General features: G+C 38.2%; 1 protein-coding gene across 11 annotated transcripts in view; it reads left to right on the forward strand.

Moving 5' to 3' along the window:
- Nucleotides 1–21,713, forward strand: part of LOC306993671 (A-kinase anchoring protein 13) — an 88,779-nt gene that overhangs the window by 4,871 nt on the left and 62,195 nt on the right. For all 11 annotated transcript variants that reach the window (XM_079603647.1, XM_079603651.1, XM_079603653.1 and 8 more), the window contains exons 2-3: nucleotides 15,357–15,400; nucleotides 20,044–20,197. In XM_079603647.1, the coding sequence (XP_079459773.1) occupies nucleotides 15,368–15,400; nucleotides 20,044–20,197 (187 nt within the window). In that variant the 5' untranslated portion in view covers nucleotides 15,357–15,367. The remainder of the gene's footprint in view (nucleotides 1–15,356; nucleotides 15,401–20,043; nucleotides 20,198–21,713) is intronic.

The raw sequence follows: 21,713 nt of genomic DNA on the forward strand, positions 1-21,713 counted from the left end.
AAACCACATTAATTTTTGCCTCCTGTTGGCCCCCAAATTTTGTAATGCAATGCATTTTTACGTGTTCAATAAATAAAACGGCAATGCATTTTAAAAGTAGCTTTAGAAAGACACTTGTGATGCAACTCATCCAGTAACGTTTTTGCCACAGTTCTCTGTGCTCAAGAAAATCTAAACAAGAGACTTGTTGTTATACTACAGTAAAGGCATTATGTAATTTCTCAGGAAAGAAGAACTAGTTGGTCTGTCAGCTGTAGCCAAAGATTGAGGAGGCCTGACATGTGCTGGAAGCACGGTGTTTCCTCTAAGACTGCATGTACGTGCTTTCAAAGACTATTAGTGAGGCTCTTCTCTTTGTTGTCGTACACCTGCCAAGTGACCTGGCTCTCCCCTTTCTGTGTGACGTCATATCTTTTATCTTTTATCTGCCCTGGGGTTATCAGTGCACGTTGAGTTTTGCAGAATTGGGTTACTTGCTAGCACCCGACACACACATACACACAAATGTCAATGTTAAAGTCAACTTGAACTCAATTTTACCTTTTTTAAGTAATGCATGTTCCAAGTCTTTTTTGTTGTTGTTGCATGATTCCTTAGTGCACATTATTCCAAAGAAAAATCTTGTTTTAACTCTGAAAAGGCAATTTGGCCGACTTCACCTTGGATGGAAAACAATAAAGTTAACCAATAGCTAAGTAACTATTTAGTAATTGTCAATTCAAATTTGTTTGTAGAGGCCTTTTCACAATAAACATTTTCAAGGCAGCTTTACAGAATATAAAGTCCCCCTGTAGTCAGTCAGTCATTTTATTTACATATTTAAATGTTTTTTCTTTGAAATAAACTTCATCCCTTAAAATAGCTTGAATGTAACTCTACACCCTTGCCTCGTTTAGTATGTGCTTTTATGAATATGCAAATTACCCCCGCCTCCACTCACTCACACCAGCTGAGAGATCACACATCGTTGAGGATCTCCCACGATTCTGAACAGACAACTAAACAAAATAACATGTAATTTACTAGAGCTTCTGACAGATGTTAATTGCTGCAGTCTGTTTAAAATGTTTAATGAATGAATCATTAATGAATTATTTAAAAAAAATGGTTTGAATGAGTGATTCAAGACAGCAGTGTTTATATTCAAACTAAAACATTTTATCCCAGTTCTTCTGTGATAATAAGAATATTTGTTACAGAAATAACAGGCCTTCTGTGTGGTTGATAGGACTATTTGTGAAGTTTTGTTTGCTTGTTTCATACTTTTACATGATAACAACTCTCTCTGGCTCAGCGGCAGTGCCAACGGCAACGCATATTTGGATGTTCCGGTGTGATTTTGTATAAGGTTTAATAGACAGGTTTAAAAAACATGGGTGTTTTAACACATGGGTGTTTATCTTTTAACTATTAATTGTGCAGCTCTAAAGGCAGTCCTTCAAAAACCTTGCCAAAAGTTAACTTACAGTAGTAATTTAATGCCAAATAATGCAATACTGTTTACAGCAAACAATAAAAAAAATATATATATATAACGTCAAGACGCTAATGAGTCAAAACTTTAACTGAAGCAATCACATTGCTGTCAAAAAATGGGTGATATAAATTATTATGATCAATAAGTTCAACTCACCAAAATAAGTTAGGCAATTTTCAACTTAAGTTATACAAGATTCAACTTTTTTAAGGCAATTTAATGTCATTTAAGTTGGAATTACTTAAACATCCAAGTTGATTGAACTTAAAAATTTAAGGCAGCAACTTTTTTTACGGTATGTCTTGAGCAATTTGATTGGCCCAGAAATGTGTCACAATATGGAATTGAAACGGGTTGCAAATCAGCTCTGAAACCTCTCAGCTATTCTCAATTCCCTATATTAGATGTTGCCAGCCAGCTATATGCATTGTAACAATAGACCTTATGTGTCTACCGTGAAACTGGGACATCAGCTGTGCGGCTGGATGTGACCGTCGGTAACCTCTTGTGCAGGCTGGGCCTAGTGTTCCTCATGCAAACATACACCTCTTTATAAGAGCACACATCTGTAGTTTTAATGGTGATGTGGGTCTGGCCGGTTTCCTGTGAGGACTCTAGCACTTTTCAGCCTCTTGCTGCCATTCCTGCTACTTAATGGCTCATTTATACAGTTGGTTACGGTGACTGGACAGATTATCACGAATTCAAATGGCAACGTCTGCTGGGAACGTTGATAGTAATCATGATGGTGATACGCAAATCCACGCCTTAGGTTTTCCCTTTTTTACTATAATTTTTTTTCAATATTTGCTGTGGATTGTTTAATAGCACAGAAGGCATTTGAGCTGCTTATTCATGTAGCATCCAGCATCGAGGTTAAGATTCCGGGTAAGAAATGAGATTGTAAACAAATGTCAGTCTTTATAGTTTTTTTTATTGCCTTTTTTGTCTTTGAAGCAAGCGTTGAGTTGAGTGGCCATTTGTTGCTGTTTTTCTTTGTTCATCGTCATCAGTCAAAATGTCCATGTTTGAGTCCGAAGTATTTTAATGAATAAAAGATTGAACATTTTTATCATTTTTTTCATCCGCTTACTTAATCTCTCCAAGACTTTCAACATTGTCCTCAGCTCAGTGGAATGTACTCAGCACCAAGCGCTTGGAGAATACTTACTGTAAAATGACTATATTTAGTCTTTGGGTGTGGGTTTCGTTCTGAGAAGATTTTATCTTCTTTATCTTACAGAATATGTGTTGAAAATTGCCTTTAATGAGGCTTGTTTTATGGTCCCCTTGACTTACAATGCAGAAGGTCACTTCCTTCTGGGAAGCCTAAATATGCATGTCCTTTGATCAGTCTGCTTTGCTGTACATTTATCAAACTCTCTAGATATTTACATATTAGAATTTAGGATTCCGGGCTGTATTTGCACTATAAAAGGGTTATACTCTATTGTGAAAACACTTTAACATTTACAAAATAATTTTTCTGAATTCCTTCCCTAAAATGTAATCAGAAATTGTGCAAATGTCACTTTTTCTTTCCGTTTTACTGTAATATTGGTTTTGATATAACTTCAAATGTTGACCTTTTTTGATCTGGGCTTCATTTTCCAAAAGCATTGTAATCCTAAATGGAGTTGTAGAAACCAATTTGGCACCAAGCTTGGGTGCTTTGTGAAATAAGGCCCTGGTCATTTTATGCAGGTGTATGACAACAGGATTCACTCAAATGTGTTTATATGTGAGAGTGCACTTGTACATCACAATGCAGAAGATTATGTTTGGAAATGTGCCTCCACAATAATCAGAAGGCAAATATTGACATTGGTGGACTTTGCTTAGCTTATTACAGCATCAATATTACCCGGATGTCACCAAAGTTCATATGACCCATGATCCTTTAGAATTCAGGTGCCTTAACTTGAGTCACTTCAAGAATGAGTTGGTTTTGCAGGACCCTGGATGTGTGAATCCATTTGAGTGTTTTTAGGTCAGAAAACACTTGCATGATAAGCAGTATGGGAAACCAATGAATAGATCATTGAATCAATGCTTCAGTCAGGTTAGATTGATAAAGCAGACCTCTGCACTTTGTCTTCCTTTGGGTATGGCACGGAAGCGGAAGGCACGGCGTAGTTTTGCGTTTTTAACAGCCTGTCCGGAATCTTCTGTGGGTCACATCCCCCTTGTGAAATCATCCTGTCGTCAAATGAAGCTCTCTGTGGCCTTGAACCGAGTCTGTCTGGTTACAGCAAGATGAAGAATCAGTGTCTGCTGCTAATAAATAATCTTCCAACATGCCATTAAGCTCGAAATTTCCACCAGCACACAGTCGGGATAGTTTCCCCTGTTTTTATATTCCTTATATTTGCAATATGTCCGTTTTTCTTGTAACATTTAAGGTACAGTTAAAATAAAATGTCACTGTTTTGTCGCCCTCGTATTGTTACAAAACCGGAATCACTTTCTTTTGTTCTTTCATAGAAAATAAAAGGAGAAAAGAAAAGGAGAAAAGACAAAGCTGGTCAGTGTAATGCAATGGCGTAACGGCATTCAAAAGCACCACTTTTTTTTTTTTGACAGGTTTATTAAAGTATATGATTTGTGAATTAATTGTTTTTTTTACTCTATGTTCAATCAATCGGTTCTTTAATTGGACTGATTCTTTTCTCACGTTCACTGACTGTCTGGTTGCAGCGTTTAACATCTTTGCGGAGGTGAAGATTAGAACTGAATAATGACTGAAATTTTTAGCACAAAAAAATATGAGTTAAGAATACTTGGAATATAGCTTACAACTCAAATAGGCCGCTTTTATGATACTTTTACATCCTTTTTTGAAGCTTAAAACCTTTAGTCAACATTCAATATAATTGAAAAGATCAAGATAATCCTTTAAAATCTCATCTTGCTATTTCGGCAGATGTCACATTTGCTTTCCCTAGGGATCTTGACAGCATGCCTGTCTATCTAGGGAACCTTCTCGTCTTAATGTAGACACCAGCGAGAAACTAGCAGGAAGCAGTGGAATGCTCTCTTTAAAAGCCACGAACACCAGGCAAGAATGCTGTGGTATAATTCGATATAATTGTTTGCAGCTCTGTCCTTAAAAGTTGCCAGATTGTGTACAAACATGCAGCATTGACCCAACTCCTCCAGTGGGCACGTGCCATCAAGAGTTGCATAACTTTACTCACACAACTGAGTGTTTTTGTCTGCCTGCATTTTAGTAAATTAAATGATGGTACAATCTGAAGTTCATTATAAGTAATGGTTGCAAAATTAAGACTGTAAGTGCAGTGTGTTCTGTTTTTGCATGTTTAGGCGTGCATATTATTGAAATTCATTGACCCTGCGAGTTTTGGGTGGTGCTGGTTTGGCGTTTTTGTGCACTCAGAGAAGGCCTGTTTACTAACAATGGCGTACTAAGCCCTATCTCTAAACGCTCACCTCGTGGATTTGGTAAAAAGCATGGTTGGCTTTTAATTGGCTGATAGTTGCTACACAAAGGCCCTTTCTCCATTTACACAATGGCCCCTCCTTTCAGTTTCAACTCATCATGGTACATCTGATTTTTTTAGTTGTTTACTTCCTCATTATCTGTCTCAGTTGATCATGTTAACGAAAGTTATAGAGTTAAGTATAGCAGTGATGGCATTGCATCATAACATAAGTTACTTGAATCCATGGTAAATGTATTCCTTTTTAAATTTTCCTCATTGTCACAGTCGGTGACTGCTAAGTGAAATCTCGTGCTGGAATCGAGGATGTTGAAAAGTCGGTTGCTAGCTGCTGAGATGGTTGAATGTGTTCAGACAGAAAGAGATTTTCAGGCCCGATATATCAAGCTAATGAGAGCTGCCCTTGGAGAGGTGGAAGCATGCCCTTACTCTGAGCTTTGGCTTTCACTGTTCAAAGATGGATGATGGTTAAACAGTCACCCAGTCTAACCTCTACAGGGAATGGAAAAGTTCGACTTTTGCTTCAAGCTGCAGGAGGGACCATCATTTGGATTCTGTTAACAGCTCGGACGTTTGTCTGCTGCTTCTTTGAAAAACTGATTGATTACTTTATATTTTTTATTTGGATGTCAAGAGTTTACAGGATATACTTATTGTTTGTTCCTAGTTTTCTTAAGTTTTAATAGTTGTGGCACAAAAATCTAGCTGAGTTCTGAAATTTCAGTAATGTTGTTGTTGTTTGTTGTTGTTTCTTCTTTATAGCCAGATTTAGACCATGGAGTCTTCAGCAGTCTTTTGTTGTGTCAAGATTTCTTGCTTTTTCACAATTTATAGTAATAATTGAGATCAGAACTGTTTGTTTTTATATCATTCATGAATAATTGTATTATTATTTATGCCATTGTTTATTATTATTTACGCATTGTTTTGGTCGCAAAATAGTCGTAAGTGTATTCATATTTAAAAATTAAGATTAAAGTTCTATGTATTTACTGTAGCACTTCCCTTGTGGCTTCCATTTATGAAATTACGTATGTTGCTTTAGTTGTTAACTTGTTTTTTGTTGAATGTGCAGTGATGTAATGGCATTGTTTGCTGCTATTCTTTAAAGACCCACCAAATGGTGGCATTTTTTGGTTAACTCCATAATAAAGTTAACAATATTTATTCCTTTTTTCGGAGCATTCTTGCATTGCATATTGCAATCACACCATAACCTGTTGTAAACTACCTAAAATTGGAGTCCTGCAGCAGCCCTTTGCAAATCTGTCAAGTGTCACAGAAAAAGGTTCACCATCTCGACATGACCACAGTTCTCCAGTTGTCTGTTCACCATTTTGACTGCCTGATCGCCCATCTCGTCTCTTTGGAGTGGCTTTGTGTTTAGTGGGAGGCCAGTCGCTCTTGCACTGACCCGTGCAGGGGGGCCGTAAAACAATCTACCAGTTAAACTTCAAACTCCATGAAATCCTCCTCCCCCTTGATTCTGTCCACACACACATGCACACAAGCCAAAGTCGATGATCTTTTGTTTGAACTAAACCTGAGTGGCTGTGCATAACCTCTGACAGAATCTTAAATATGTTGTCATTTTCAAATGCTCCCATTTTGTATTCATTCTGCTCTTATCTCTCGGTGTCAGCTGTTGTGTTTGTTAGAAATCTTTGCTGGAAGCCATAATATTTTCCCTTTGGATTGGCCAGTGTTTCACTAATTCTTGGGAACGTCTCGTTCTCTGGTTACACAGAAGTGTGGTGTTAGCTTGCGGCCTGTCTCACTCTCACTGATATGCCTGAGCTGGTTTTGTTTGTTCGTTGGCATGGAGACGTTGGCTGTACGACAACTGTCTGCTGTGATTCTGGAATGTGCAACTTTATAATTTGAATTTGAAAACTTTTAGCCTATATAATATTGCAATATATTTGTCTAAAGGTTCATTACTAAGTGGATAAAAAAAATAAAAAATCCACAAAAAAATCATCAGTGCGTTAGTGACACCCAATTTAATTTAAATATGTTTTAGTTCAATTTTTGATTTTGCCCTTCGAACATTGTAATTATATTATAACACAATGTAAGTGTAGAGCTCTGAACATGGTGTCTCTATATTAATATAACTTGTTAATTTGTTGATAGAACAACTAGCAATAAATATCCTGTGTCTTGCTTGAAATTGCAACGGGGCATTATCATAATCAGAAAGAGCTTCATTTGTAGTAACACGTTTTTTTTCCACCATACAAGATATTTTTAAATTATTTTATGCCATTTTTATGCCACAAGTCATCCAGAATCCAACTTGCAGCAAGTAATGTTATAAATGAATTTTCAACACACTCAAATGTATTTTAAGTGTGATTGTTAAACAGCGCCGCGTTACCCCACAAATTATGTGAATTTAAGTAATAAAATATAACTAACAAAGTTCAAGTTCAGGGAGGCAGGAGGCAGGAACCAACAAACGTTAAACAACTTTAACCATAAAATCGATATAAACAACAAAACAAAAGGAGCGGTAACGGCCAACTGCGGCATAATAAAAGCTCTAGAGCTACTCCGTGGGATTCGAGACCAGTGTGCCGCGCTGTCACTCGTTAGCATTCGCTCCACCGACCTTATTCCGCTCCCACGGCTCTTGGCCTCGCACTGCTTCATACCACATTATATAATAATACAACTTTTAATACATTAGCTCATCCATTTCTGCTCGAGTTCTGTCGGATTGCTGTGGAATCCACTGACTGTGAAAGTGAAGATGACAACTCCCATAATCCCACACTCATTCACGGCATCAAGCTACTGCTTTATCGTTTTGAATAAGCAACCTCTAGCAGCAAAACTTACATACTATTCCTTTTAATCCTTATTTTTGTGCTTGTTTGATAATACTGACCACCATGAGCTTGGTAAAGAGCAACATCAAACCCTGCAGCACTCGCTTTCTTGGCACAATGTCGGCCTATCTGTGCTCTATGTTGCGGTGTATGCTCTGCAAAGACTAAATATCCTCTTAAATAGGGGTTAGAGTTACTTTAGCCTCACCGCCACAAGTATTTGTAATGGTAGATATAAGGCTTCCCTATGGCAACGCATTAGTGCCATGAGACTTTATTATAAAATAAAGAGTCTCTTTGCTTTTTTCATGATGCCTTTGAGTCAAGATCTTATTGTTAAAGGTTAAATAAACTGCGTGTCTTTCAATACATAAGTCAGATGTTTATTTCTTGTTCTTTTATGTCATATTCTGTGGGTTGTATCTTTCTCTCTGAATGGAGAAAAGCTTGACTTGTTTGCACTACAAAGCCCATCCAAATTTCCCAAGGGGATGTTCCACAGGGAGAGCAACACATGCTACATCCTGTTCATGTCACGGGGGAAAGAGGGCCCTCTCAACCCTTCAACACGCATGCCGTACAGCTCTGGCAACTACCACAGCCTTGAGACTGACGTCCCTGCCATTTCGGCTGGCTCCCGCAAATTAACGCAAGGCCCTGTAGTGCGGATTGTTCATGCATTCCTCCGGCATGACTCTGACATGCACATTTAAACTGCTACTTCTCTTTGCCTGTTGTAGCCATTCAAATGAAAACCCTTGGATATGTTCGGAATGAAGCACTTGGCTCACTTTATACAGACTATTATATATTGAATGCAGGCCACTGCTTTTTTTTAAAATGCCATGTGAAATTGTTTGCCATTAAATAAAATGGTTTCGATTGTATGATTTTTTTTTTTTCTCTCTCTAGATTTTTATGGTTTAGTTTAGATCTATAACTTTTATAGATCAGATTTTTTTTATCACACCAGAAATTAAAGGTTGACAGCATTGTATTGAGTAATAGTGTATTCTTCTGTGTGTGCACTGTTATATGCTACATATTTTGGAAAAATGTAGTCAAGTTGGTTTTTCCATTCATGAAAATTAGCCAAAACCAGGACTGTGCAGCATACTTGCCATATAGCAGGGGTGTCCAGTCCTGCGCCTGAAGGGCCTTCTTGCTAAGTTTAGCTCCAACATTAATTAAACACAACGTAACCAGCTAATCAAGGCCTTCAGGATTACTAGAAACTTCCAGGCAGGGAGGTGGCTCTCCACAAGCAGGAATGGACATCCCTGCTGTATACTACTGCAGTAATGGTATTGTAGGATGCTGTTCTGAACATATACATTAAGCTGCAGTGGCTCCCGCAGTTCCTATGGGAAAACATTGAAGGCAACAGTCAGAAGTAAACCAATATTTGTCCTACGTCTCACACTTTAGGCATTGATATTAACCAGACGTGATAAATGAAACGTTGGCTAAATCGCCTTATCCCATAATCCTATTGAAACCTCTCACTTGCTTCCAGACACCGTCTGTGCTAATCATAGCACAGGTAGACCAGGAAGAACCTTTTGTTGTATCTGTCTGTATGCCATTTCCTTGTAGTTTTGTTTTACTGAATCATTCAGGAAGTGAATGTGTTCAAGCAGTCTTGATAATATTTAATTAAGAATCCAGGAATTATAGCGACGGGATGAAAAACACTGCTTGACATTCCATACCAAATGTGTAAACCTGTTATTTTCAGTAATATTGATTGAATTCTGCTGCTGAATGTGGTGTTTTATTTGGACATTTGAAAGCCCATAGCACTGAGGTGAAGGGGACACAGGATTCTGAGAGGCCGGGCAGTGTTGATTCAGACTAAACAAACAGGTGTCTGGTCCTGGCTGCCGGTTGAGGCCAACTTGGCTCCAGCTGGGGCTTGACAGAGGAAGTTTCTCATGCCCCTTAGAGCATACAAGGATAAACCAGAGTTGAAGAGCTGATATGCAAGTTTATGTTTGTTGATATGAAATGTTGAGTGTAAGAGAGTGTTAAACTGAGTATTAAACTGCAGTGTTTTATCTGTACACTTTTTTTTTAATGTCTTGTTGCACTGTAAAAAAATTATTTCATGATTTATCACAACTTTTTATCTTTTGTCAAATCAACTTCGATAACTAATGTGTGAAGATAACATACTATTTTGAGTTTCTGTTTATTAAACCATTCTTCTTCATTGTATTAACTCAAATGTTTAATTACAACAAACTCAAAATTGTAAGGTAACAAGGTAACTAACTTGCTTTTTTAAGTTAAACCAAAAATTTTTTTACAGTGTGGTAGGGCTGCTCGATTATGGAAAAAATCATAATCACAATTATTTTGGTCAGTATTGAAATCACGATTATGTAACACGATTATTTCACATGACTTTGAGAATGTGTTGCATTTATTAAAAAAAAAGACACCTTTCAACAATTCTTTAAAAAAAATCGAAATTTGATCATTTATTGTACTTTTTGAAATCTTAAACAGACCTGCAAACTGGCAGGTGAAAGTGGTGAAAAAGGCAGTGCTTTGCTTTGCTTTGACCTTTTGTTTGGGATGTTTCCTCCATGTCATTCTTAAACGACAACCACATTTTCACCACTGCTCATAAAACGAATGCCGTCCATGATTCTAGAACGACCCTTCAACCTCAAAATTCTCTCTCAAATGTACATAATTTGTGCACCAAAATTTATACTCAACTGTAGTTGAGCATGCTTTTACTGTGCACATCGCAGTTCCTCTTCTACTTTTGGATCACTCTAATCCAAAAATGCAAGATGTAATTATAATGTTTACTTAATATAGCTGGCATAACTAGAGATGTTTGTTTTTTGCATTGTGAGATATATAAGCTGGTACCACATAGATGTTTAGGAGCAATTGTGTGTAGGCGAGGTCTTGGGTCTAAGAGACGTGGTCTGGAAGGTCCTTCTTCAGATGTACACATCTCAAGACAAGCAGAATATTCCCTAAAGATCACTGGTTCTGGATTGGTCTAACGGTTGTCTCATGCTCTGGACCAGAGTGGGGATCAAGACCAGAACCTCCAAGACCCAGACTAGACATCTTAAGGACCTGACTGTGTAAACCTTTTACGTTAAGACCCCTTAGTAATATTTGTTAGGGTTCTCCTGGGTCTACTTGTACTTTGACCCAGTCTAAACCTCAATATCTAAACCCAGAGCTACAAGTCCAGGAACCAGACTGCCATTTTAATGAATTTCAATAGAGAAATAAATACTTTATTTTTGAAGCATTTATTTGGGATATTGTGGAAATTTGCACAGTGGCAAATATTGCAGTCATTTGATTGCAGTCTTGTCAAGATCCTATACAATCAGGCCCACACCAAGGCCATGTGTATGTGGTCTTAAGAAGTCTCAGGACCACAAGCTCAATATTTCCTCTCCATTCTGGATGCATTGAGCTGGTGTCATTGAGCTGGTGTCATGTCTGGATCCCAGTCTTCCTCTCTGTCTTCATGGTTTCCTGTCTTCTATCTACTGTGGTGATTAATAGTATTTGGCTTTTTTTTTGGGGATTAAGTTTTTAGTTGTTCCTCAGTTTTACTTTTTCCTCAGAACAGATTGGGCTTAAATTGTCCTTTAATAATGTGTTCTATGTGGTTCCAAATAAATATATGTTGGTGTCTACTTGTTAATTTGTCCCTACTTTGTATATATTGTTGAACGATAGTTGTGGTGTAAGGTAAGAGAACATCTGAGATGAAGTACGGGCCTAGCTTGACAGGATGAAATCAGTGGTTATAATTAGAACCAGCTGATTATCACTGTACCCTATCCTGTTGAGCTTCAACAGTAGCCCTTTTATTCAGCTAAAAGAACAAGGGAACTCGCTTGAAGAAAGAGGCTGTGACCCTCTCTCATAATGTCCAGCCCTGTCCCCACCCTGCCGCCTACCTCTGACTTGCTGTCAATATGTTGTCCTTGTTTTAGATTCCTACTTCCTGTCTGTCGCTGCCTGTCTCACATGTGTAGGATTGTGGGGCTTTTGTGGGGGTTCTCAAAAAGTCCAAATGTGATGCTTGAATTTCAGTGGTGCCAGAATGCAGGCCAAAGCACACAAACTACGGCCCTCACTCTAGCCTCTAGACATGAATCTGTTGAGGGTAACCACTGGCTTGCTGACTCTGCAGTGTTCTGGCTCAGTAGGTCCATCCAGAAGGCCTCCTATCAAAGTTAGGTTCGGGTTTTATGCATGCACGACCACGTAAATCTTTGCAACAGCCTGCCCCCTCCATGACTGCCATGTTCTCTGATGTGTCTGGTTGACCCTTAGCCAGTTTCTTATCATCCACAGTGGCCACCGTCTGGCTTAGGATGGGCCCTCACCCCTCTCTCTCCACCGCAGATCTAGCTGATTAGTTGAGATTTGGAAGTGGATCAACTGGTTAAATAGTTGGAGTTAGATTTGGGGCAGGGGTACATGGTGAATCAGCATGAGTGGAAAAAACAGCAGGTGGGATGTCTGATCTCTTCCTGCAGACTAGGGAGGGGAGAAGTATTCTGGGAATTCCGCCTGCACAGGAGCTGTAGAGGGGTTCAAGTAAAGAAGCCTGCAGCGTATTAGCAGAATAAGAGAGATTAGTCAGTTGTCCAGTTTATAACACCTAAGCTCTGGTCCAAAACCTAGTAAGCTGCCTCACTGTCTACTGGCTGCATACTGTTAACGTTCACTTGTGTGTAGCACTTACGTGCTCTTCTCGTAAAGACACTTGCCTAATACCCAGTTAATACCAGAGCTGTTATCGTATTGCTAAGATAATGGCTATTCTCCAAGCACAAAAACAGAACACACAAACATTGGGTGGGATTTCAATCAATTCTGAAGTATGTTGCTAAGAAAGTGCTGGGCAGTATACTGGTTTATCCAGTATGTATTTTTAAAATACCCCCATACCGTTGCGTAGCTGAAACAATTGCTGCTTTTATTCAACGGCCACAGAGAGTACTATGTTAAGTGGATTGAGTGGGTACGTCTATTAACTGCATACCCTTCTTACTAATGGTTATCTCTTTACCTAGGCTACTGTATAAAGTGGAATGTCGTGGTATTTGTCCTTTTTTTAGATGAATAAATCTAGTGCTGATAAAGTAGTGCTGTACATTGAATCAAATTGCGATGTAGACTAGTGTCTAATTGCTATTTAAATCTAGTGTCTGTGCCGCATTTTCGTCTGCTACACACACGCGCTGAAGCACGCTTGACACTCGAATCATACACAGAAACTCAAAGGTCTTCAAGACAACCCGTCAAAATAAAAGTTCCGTTGAACTTGAAGAAATATGACAGAAATATATTGCTATTGCACAGTACTTCAAGAAATAACAATAATAATAATAATAATAATTTCTGTGTTAACTCAATTATAATAAAAAATATTACTAATTCACATTAGAATGTGCTTCTTAAAACAACATTAAAAATAATACAATTTATCAAAACATTAAGACATAAAAATATAAAGAATATTACACAGGTTTTTTTATGTTTTAAATTAAACCGTAAACTTGCAAAAATTTTTTTTAGATTTTCATTTGATTTTTGAAAGTAAGTTGTTATAATCTATGTACTCCTGACAGTAAAGTAAGCCACTATAAATTTATGGACCATATGAAAATAAAAAAATACTGTGATATACTTTGAAGCTGCCAGAATCTTGAAAAAATACAGTGATACAGATGTTTGGTCATTTAGTAATTTAAACTATAGAAGAAATTTTGAACTACTACATTTTTGTTCTATGGAACTATTTTTTGTATTTCGCAGAACTAAATGAACAGATTATTGATAAACCGGTTCCTTCGACTTTTTCCGCAATGTTGGATGTACATTTTTTTTAACAAGATTATTACAGTTCATTCTGAGATTGCTTTATCCATGAAAGATTCATGACGATGCCATTGTTATGTTGTAATCTTTAAAGCAACTCAAAAAACAGTACTTTTATTCTGTTAGTGAGTTTGAGCCAGGTTTCTGCTTTTTAAGGAGAACTGAAATTCATTGCACTGTTCTAAACCTAGTGAGTCTACAGATAAAGCATATTAATGCTTCATAACCATATTCCCGACATGAAGACCGTTCGGCGAGGTAGGTAACTTTAATTGTGCTAGGACACTTCATTTTAGTTCAATTGTAGACAGCATCACATGTATCCTTCACAGAAAACATAGTCCTAGAATGTTTTACTTTGTGTGTGTGATTTAGAATTTTTATGCTCACAGTATCCCATTGTTGTTACTTTAGCAACATGCTAATGTTAGCAGCTACCTTTGTCGGCAGCAAGACAGTCCACTTGGTTTTGGAACAGAACTTTAGTCACAGGCATGTTGGGTAGTGTGTGCTTGTAAATGTCCGTGTATGGCAGGGTGTTGTTTCTGTGTGTCCAGGTTATGAGTAGGGCCTCAGATAACCACAAGGACCTCTAAAAGGGTAATACCTCACCCGGGGCAGATAACAGAACAATAGCTGGGGGCGGTTTATCATTCTTAGTGAGCAGAAGGTGGGGGCGGTGTTAACACTCCAATGTCATTTGTTTCCCAGCCTTCTGTTTTAGGGGCTGCTTCTAGCCGTCACATTAAAAAGAGATGATTTGTCTTATTGTGTTGGCTAATGTGTGTTTTTTTCTTTAATCAGCTGAGATTAGGGTGTTGTCTGACTCTGTGTGATGGTGGTTGTGTTTGCAGTGGGTTGTGGGTTAAGGGCTGAGGTTTTGCCTCTCATGCCTGGGTGAAGCGTAACGCCCTCTTGTAGCTTGCAGGTGGGCAATGTGCTTCGCGGCCAGCCGCAAGATTCCACTGAGTGGCATATTTGCTGGCATCTGAGCCTCTTTTCATCCCGGCGTAATCGGTAAGGACGGATGGGACAATTTCCTCACCGTGACATGCATAGTGAGCTAGAAATTCCTCTCTCTCTGAATTTCTTTATAGAAAACAATGACATCCTGTGCAGAACAAAGCATTCTGATTCATAATTTTCAGCCCATTCTTTTTGATACTTTTAATCTCTAGCCATTCTTGAATTTGCAATAAATCATGTTCGTCACCAAGATAACGAAACCTTTGCGACATATTTAAATCCTCACAATTCCACAACAATGTGCAATATACCACAACGATTTTATTGTTTTTGTTTGCTAGGCCTTAAAGACCCATGTACGTGATCCGTGAACGTTGCCACGCCTCAGGCTATTCCAATTGTTGAGTCCTGAAAACAGATGCAAATAATGGATTTCCTGTTATTCATTAGCTGCAGTTACATTTTTACTGAAGGTTTTTTATGGAAGGACCAGGAAGGGGGTGACCATTATGAATGTAGGCAAGCTAATGTGCTCCTAATAGTTATTAGAGTCACTGTTTTTTCTGTTAAAAGCCCCAGGTGATCTGGGTCATACAGCCCCCGATGCTAAGAGATGTTTAGATGTTTGTTCATGCACATGATCAGTGAAATACAAAGATCATTGTGGATGGTAATTGAACATCCCGCACTGTCAGAAAGGCCTTGTTGCTAACTCTCTCACTTTTTATTTTTCCACAGTGGCCAGTGCCATGAAACTGAATCCACAGCAAGCTCCGTTATATGTAAGTATCGCAATATTTGTTTGTTTCATTCAGTACTGCACTTTTCATGCTAAAACCCTCATTGAAAGGTTACATCTACTTTATATACATATTTTTATGGTTGTTTTGTGACAAGTATACCATCCTGTCCTAGTCCCTAGTTGATTGAAACTTCTAATGAGAACTTGTTGCTCCAAGTCCTGCTCACATTCTTCCCGTTGGGCTGCATCAGCGTATTTTAGTCTTGATCAGGGGAAAGGGTGCTGGGTAATTATGTTTTTTTTTTTTTTGTGCTGACCTTTTTTAATTAGATTTGCTTAAGCCATAAAGAAGCCCGCATGTCAGCAGGATGTCTGACTGAAGACACCACAATGCTTTCAGGTCATGGTGAGGACCGGATCAGTTCACCACAACAAACCGCACAACTTGAACAAATTGGGCCTTGTAGATTACTCTAGTTGTCGTGCGTTCATGGTAATGTCAACATCCTGCCATCGATGTGACTTTGTTGACTGGTGATATAATTAAACAGGCACATAGGGTCTAAAATTGGCACACCTGCCAAATGAAAGTTATCCAGCTATGACAGACAAAATCAATGAGTTTATTTTGCAATATTTAGATAAGCTTTTCCCCATAAGAAATTAAAATTATTTAGCTTTTTCCTTTCAGTCAATGGTTTGAATGTAAAAAATACTTATTTTTTTCTTTAGAACATTTTTTATATTGTCATTTTTTAATGTAACAGTACAGTTACTCTTATACATCCTTTGTCATGAACTATAAACCACGTCACAGATACTGCTGTATCTTAAGCATGCAGCTGTGTTTGTGTGTTCAGAATGTGTGTGGTTGAAGCTGCACATGTGGTTTTTCCATGTTTAGCAGTTGCAGGTGGCTGGCTTGATGAAGCATTGTACTGTTACTTCTTAGGGCGTCTTGATTAACTCGCGGAAGTCGCAGACGTCCTCAGTTTCTTATTTTAATGTAGATTTTAAGCTGGAAAATAAGATCAAATGAAAACAAAAGTGTAGATAGATCAATTACTGTTTAATTTCAGTGTAAGGAAATGATTGTGTTGGGGAAATGGCATTTAATCTCTGCCTCCCCACTTTTTTCCTCATACTTTTCTGCACACATTTTTATTCCTCTCAAATGTACATTATTATCAGAACTTGACATTAACATCCGCCAAATGGGGGTGGATTTCAGCAGTGGCGTGTAACGCAGTCACTCCTAACAGCCACTTTGGCAGACTGAATTTTATATATAATGCATACATTTATCAATTGTACTAAACTGAGTTATTTTTCTTATTGCACTTAACAGTCAAATACACAAAATAATGTCAAAATACTGGTCTTGGTGAGCATTCACTTAAACAGTCAGTTGTGTTTTAAGTGAACATAAAAAGTTGAGAAAGAAAAAGCATGTTTAACAGTATAATTTATCCGTGCGTCAGGTTTTAAAGTGACAGCAGCCTGCTTCCAAATTAAGATAAAAAAAAATACAGCATCTACTTTCATTATTTCAGTGCTTATTAGCAAGTCCAATTGTTTGCTCTGGTTAAAGCTCTAGTCCTTAGCTATCCTCATTTTGTAGCAATTTCTTTCTGGAAGGTTTCTAAGTTGTAGCTACATGACTTGGCTACAAAAGATGATTTGTATTTGCAAGTTTTTAAGTTTTAGCTACATAGCTATAAAATGGACAAAAGCTATATTAATTTTCAAGATCATTTTTATTGGTAAGTTTCTAAGTTTTAGCTACATGACAACTACCAAACAAACGAAAGCTAGCCTTATTTTATAGCGATTTTCTGTAGAAACCTTGTAAGTTTTCGATAACAGTGTCTTGGTCAGAGCTTTTTGATTATAAGTTAGCAGATGTAGGGGACCGCTACTTTCATGGCTGTTGTAGAAGCTAATGTGAAGGAGCGTTCTCTGTTCAACATATGACCCAGGCTAATTTGCTCTCCTTAATTATAAACAGAGGAATGGCGGTTTTGGGTTTCCAAAGAAGCAAAGACATGTCATGAAACGTAAGCTGCACTTTGAAGTTTGCTTTTGCACTAAGTCTTGGTCTAAACTTGTTCTGCTAAATTTGAGCTAAATGCAAGTAGCTAAAAGATACACGGTGGTCTCTCACTCCCACAGTTCTCTCAGACGAAGCAGCTTACCGAGTGTTGTTTTAAGCACAGGGCGAAAAGGCCAGGCACTCCTCCTTTGGCACATTGACTTGCGAGATCCTGAAATAGACCAACGAACAACCGAAGTATCAAAAGTACTTTGAGAGCCCCCATGAGCCCGCTTCAGGTGCCAGAAATGCTTCCTGAAAAGATGGATCTGATATTCAGCTCAGCCAAAAGATTCTGAGGAAGATAAATTGGATTCTGGGTAATTTTGATGTTTTGCTTAGGAAATCTACTAAGGATTAACACGCTTCAGTCTTAAAATATCTCCAGGGCTGCATGCAGCATTAATGATTTGAAGGATAAAAACAAACAAAAAAAAAAACAAAAAAAAAAACATGAATCTCTAAAACCAAAGTTCTGTGTTTGTGTACTTGTTAAGAGATCAAGTAAACACAAAGATAAAGGATCACACAAAGACCGGTATCATCAAATCTAAATCTCCATGTCTTATGGACACAGTCACCAGGGTGGTCTTTGTTTCATTTGTTTATGCTCTCGCCTTTGGCACTTTTCCTGATCCAGCACCTGCTATCCATATTGGGCCTCCGTGGTCTAAAAGTGGCCCGTGACTGACTTTTACATGTAAGCATTAAAAATAAAAGATATTTACAAACAAAGAATGTTTCTGGTTTCTAATATGTAGATAGCTTCCATCAGTAACATATTTCTAATGCACCATGTATGCGTCATAAACAAAGTGCGGTCAGATTCCTACCCCTTATATGTGTTGCTCAGATCAAAGGGTCACCATAACTGCTTCTCATGCAAGTCAGTCATATGACCTGGCCATAAAAAGCCCTTCCCACACCCTGGAATTCAACCAATAAGGATGCAAGTATGGTTGCACTGATTCAAGAGTTATTGTGATATCATTTGTGGTCTTAATGTCTAACCTTGCTTTACATTTTCACCTGCTTCTCTAGCTACCACAGCATTAGTAATATGACATAAGTTGTGTATTAACAATTTTAGAATTTTGTTAATTTTTGTTAATTTTGTTAGACATATCAGCTGCAATTTTTGCAGACTCTTCTCCAGACTTAGAATGCATAGGAGTTAATCTCACAAAAAGGATTCAGCCGTGTCTCCGATTTACTCCATGGCTGTGATCATCGTCGGCCAAAAAAAGCAGCTGACTGGCATTTGGCAAGGACACCATGTGGCTTTTGCAGCCTGGCCAATGAAAACATCTCTCGCTAGGATGTCCCGCTGCTTGCGTCACGCTCTAAAGGTTCCGTGTGTCAGACACAACTTTGTGGCCTAGCATAGTAGCTACAGTAGGCAAATGCAGTGTGGGAATGCTAGCTTGTTACTTTGGTTTTAGATTGTGTAAACAGTCATTTTGCTTTGACAGACCTGTCAAAGTCATCATGCCTCTCTCTCTCTCTCTCATTTTTTTTTATCTTATGGTAGCTCCACCTTTCACACTCACTCTCATATTCTCATTCACACACATCCAATAAATAAGGGAAGATATATTAAGACAGAATATATAGACTTTCTTGTTTTCATGCCTGGCAATTTGTTGCTGATATCAAGTGTCAGGTGACTGTATTATGAACTACTACTAAAGCTAAATCTGGACAGCTACATCTAGCCAGACTGGGAGTGATATTCCAGTCCAAATGAACCTTTTTGTTTTGGTCCTTTTCCCACCTCTTTTGTCTGTTTCTTTATTTTTACTTTTGTTTTGTGCCCATGCACTACAATTTACTATTTTATGAAATTATTTTGCAACATAACATTTAAATAATTTATTTGTAAATAAATAATGAACATTCTGGCGAAAACTAAAATTAAATAAATAGCTGCATTTAAGTGATTTTAGAAGGTTTGGTTTGGTTTGGTTTGGTTTGTTTTGTTTTGTACATGCACCTTCCTGCCATTTAAATAATAACATGACCTACTATCTATGCGGGGCAAATATAGCCATTGAAAGAACTTGAAAAGGTTGTCAATACCATCTATTAGACGTGACATTTAAATATCTAAAGAGAAAAAAAGGTGTCTTGCACACACACACATACACCCACAACGCATGCTGAACTTTTAACAGTAAAGCTATAATTATGAGGGTGGGGAAAGGCTGATGACTGTTTTTTTTCCCTCAGCATTTGTTGATATGTATATAGGGTGCCGCTCTGCCCCGCTCACTTTGTAATGAAACGCGTCTCTTAATGGACAGGTGTTGATTCTTCCCTGTTGTTTGAGGATCCTCTAATGATGATTTATAGGAGTCGATGCAATGTGTCATGTAATTTTCTGCGCCCACAGGTGATTAAACACTCAGCACTGCTTTAGTCTTTTGAGAGCACATGAGAAGAACTTGCATTTTAGTCTTTGATTGTCACTTTTGTCTTTGAAACAATTGGATTGTTTTTCGGTCTAATAGTTACTGCTAGGGTAAATTCCTTTCAATATTGAAGTATAATGCTTAAAATGCAGTATATAATCTGTTTTCTCTCTTATTCAGGGCGAGTGTCTGTTGACAGTCCAGCTCTGTGAGGAAGAGTGTGTCGAGGATGAAGATGGTGTAGAGTTTTACCTGCTATTTGCCGGCACCACCCAGAGGCACATCTCCAGCACTTCAAAAATCAGCCATGTCACGCTGCAAGCAGTGTGCCCAGGTTAGTGTTCACAACACCAACACTCACAAAACACATTCCACGTTCACTCCGTGTCTACATACAATATTTTATCAATGCTTAATAATTGTTAACTTCTTCCTGGAATCAGACGCCCATTACCTGCTGAGATTGACTAATTTACATTCCAGTCATGCCGAACCTGGTCCAGGCTTTCCTTGGCACGTTGTTGCCTTGTCCAATCATTCACCCTCAAAATTGTCCCAGTTACCACAGGGCGACCTGCAATGAGCACAAGCTTGAGCTGATCTAAATATCCCAGTGCTGCTTCTGAAGATTCATGTAGTGTGTATATAAACAAGGAGTAGCTATTAATGAGCTGACACATTTTTGCTTAATGTAGGAATATGTCGAAAGAGGTGGGAGAAAATATAACAAGGATCTATTAACATATACACTTTTTTTTTTTATTGGTACGAAAATAGACTATAAATTTGATGGAGGGAACTGCTAAACAGATCTGGAATTAATGGATTGAGTATGTAACTCCAGATATTAGTTTACCAAACATTGGCTGCATACAAAATCGCATACTCTCATAAAAGTAGTAGGCACTTCTTTTGAATAAATAATTACTTTGCGACAGTTAAAATGTGCAATCTATATAGTATAAATGTGTAGAGTATGATTGCAATCGGAACAGACCTCATTCCTCATGTTGTCATTGTCATGTGACCCCTACCAGTTGTGTCATCCACAAATGTTCTCCAGTGGCCTCATGGGATAGTAAAATGTTCGTGCACTTTAGAATCTCGCTGGAAGTAATCGGTCATCTGGGTACTTTTTGCCTAATATTTTATGAATATGGCCTGAATAATTCAGACATGTAACTCTTTGTCACCCTCTGTGTATGTATATTTTTGTTTGGCCTTTTGATTTAGATTTTATGAAAAATAAGAAAGGATGCTGGTCATATGTAGGAACCAGTAAGCATCTTTCTAGCAAGCACCCACCACAACCATCCATTAATAAGCACAATCCTTTATTGTGATTAACTGATGACTGAGTTATCTTGTAACCAATAACGTTTAATGAGACATTTGTACTTTTTGGGGAACTGCTAGCATTGCGATCTTATCTCATTGTTAAAAGAAATAAAAACACAATAGCCCTCCATATGTAATTTAGCCAGGATTCAAAGTCAAAAGGGAATGCATTTCAACCGCAGCTCCCAAGTAGTTCCACAGAGGGTCGCAGCAGATATTGTATCATGGAATCCAGCGCAGACGTTTGGCACCAGTTTTGTAATCACTACTCCGTCTGAGCACTTGAAAGCTTTTCAGCAATGCATTAAGAGTGCATGAAGAATGGCCCTAGTATCGTCCGCCTCAGGTGCACTGCAGTTGGTCTGCCAGGATACACTTTCAACCCTCTCTCTCTGCTGGAGGTCTATACTTTTGGTTGATTCCAAACATTTGACTGCTAAGAGGTCTTTATCTGCAAAAATGGCTCAAATGCTTTGAACCCAGATGGATGTCCCACTGAGATGTTTTGGTCA

This window comes from Phoxinus phoxinus, assembly GCF_949152265.1.
Source record: "Phoxinus phoxinus genome assembly, chromosome: 25".
NCBI lineage: Eukaryota > Metazoa > Chordata > Actinopteri > Cypriniformes > Leuciscidae > Phoxinus > Phoxinus phoxinus.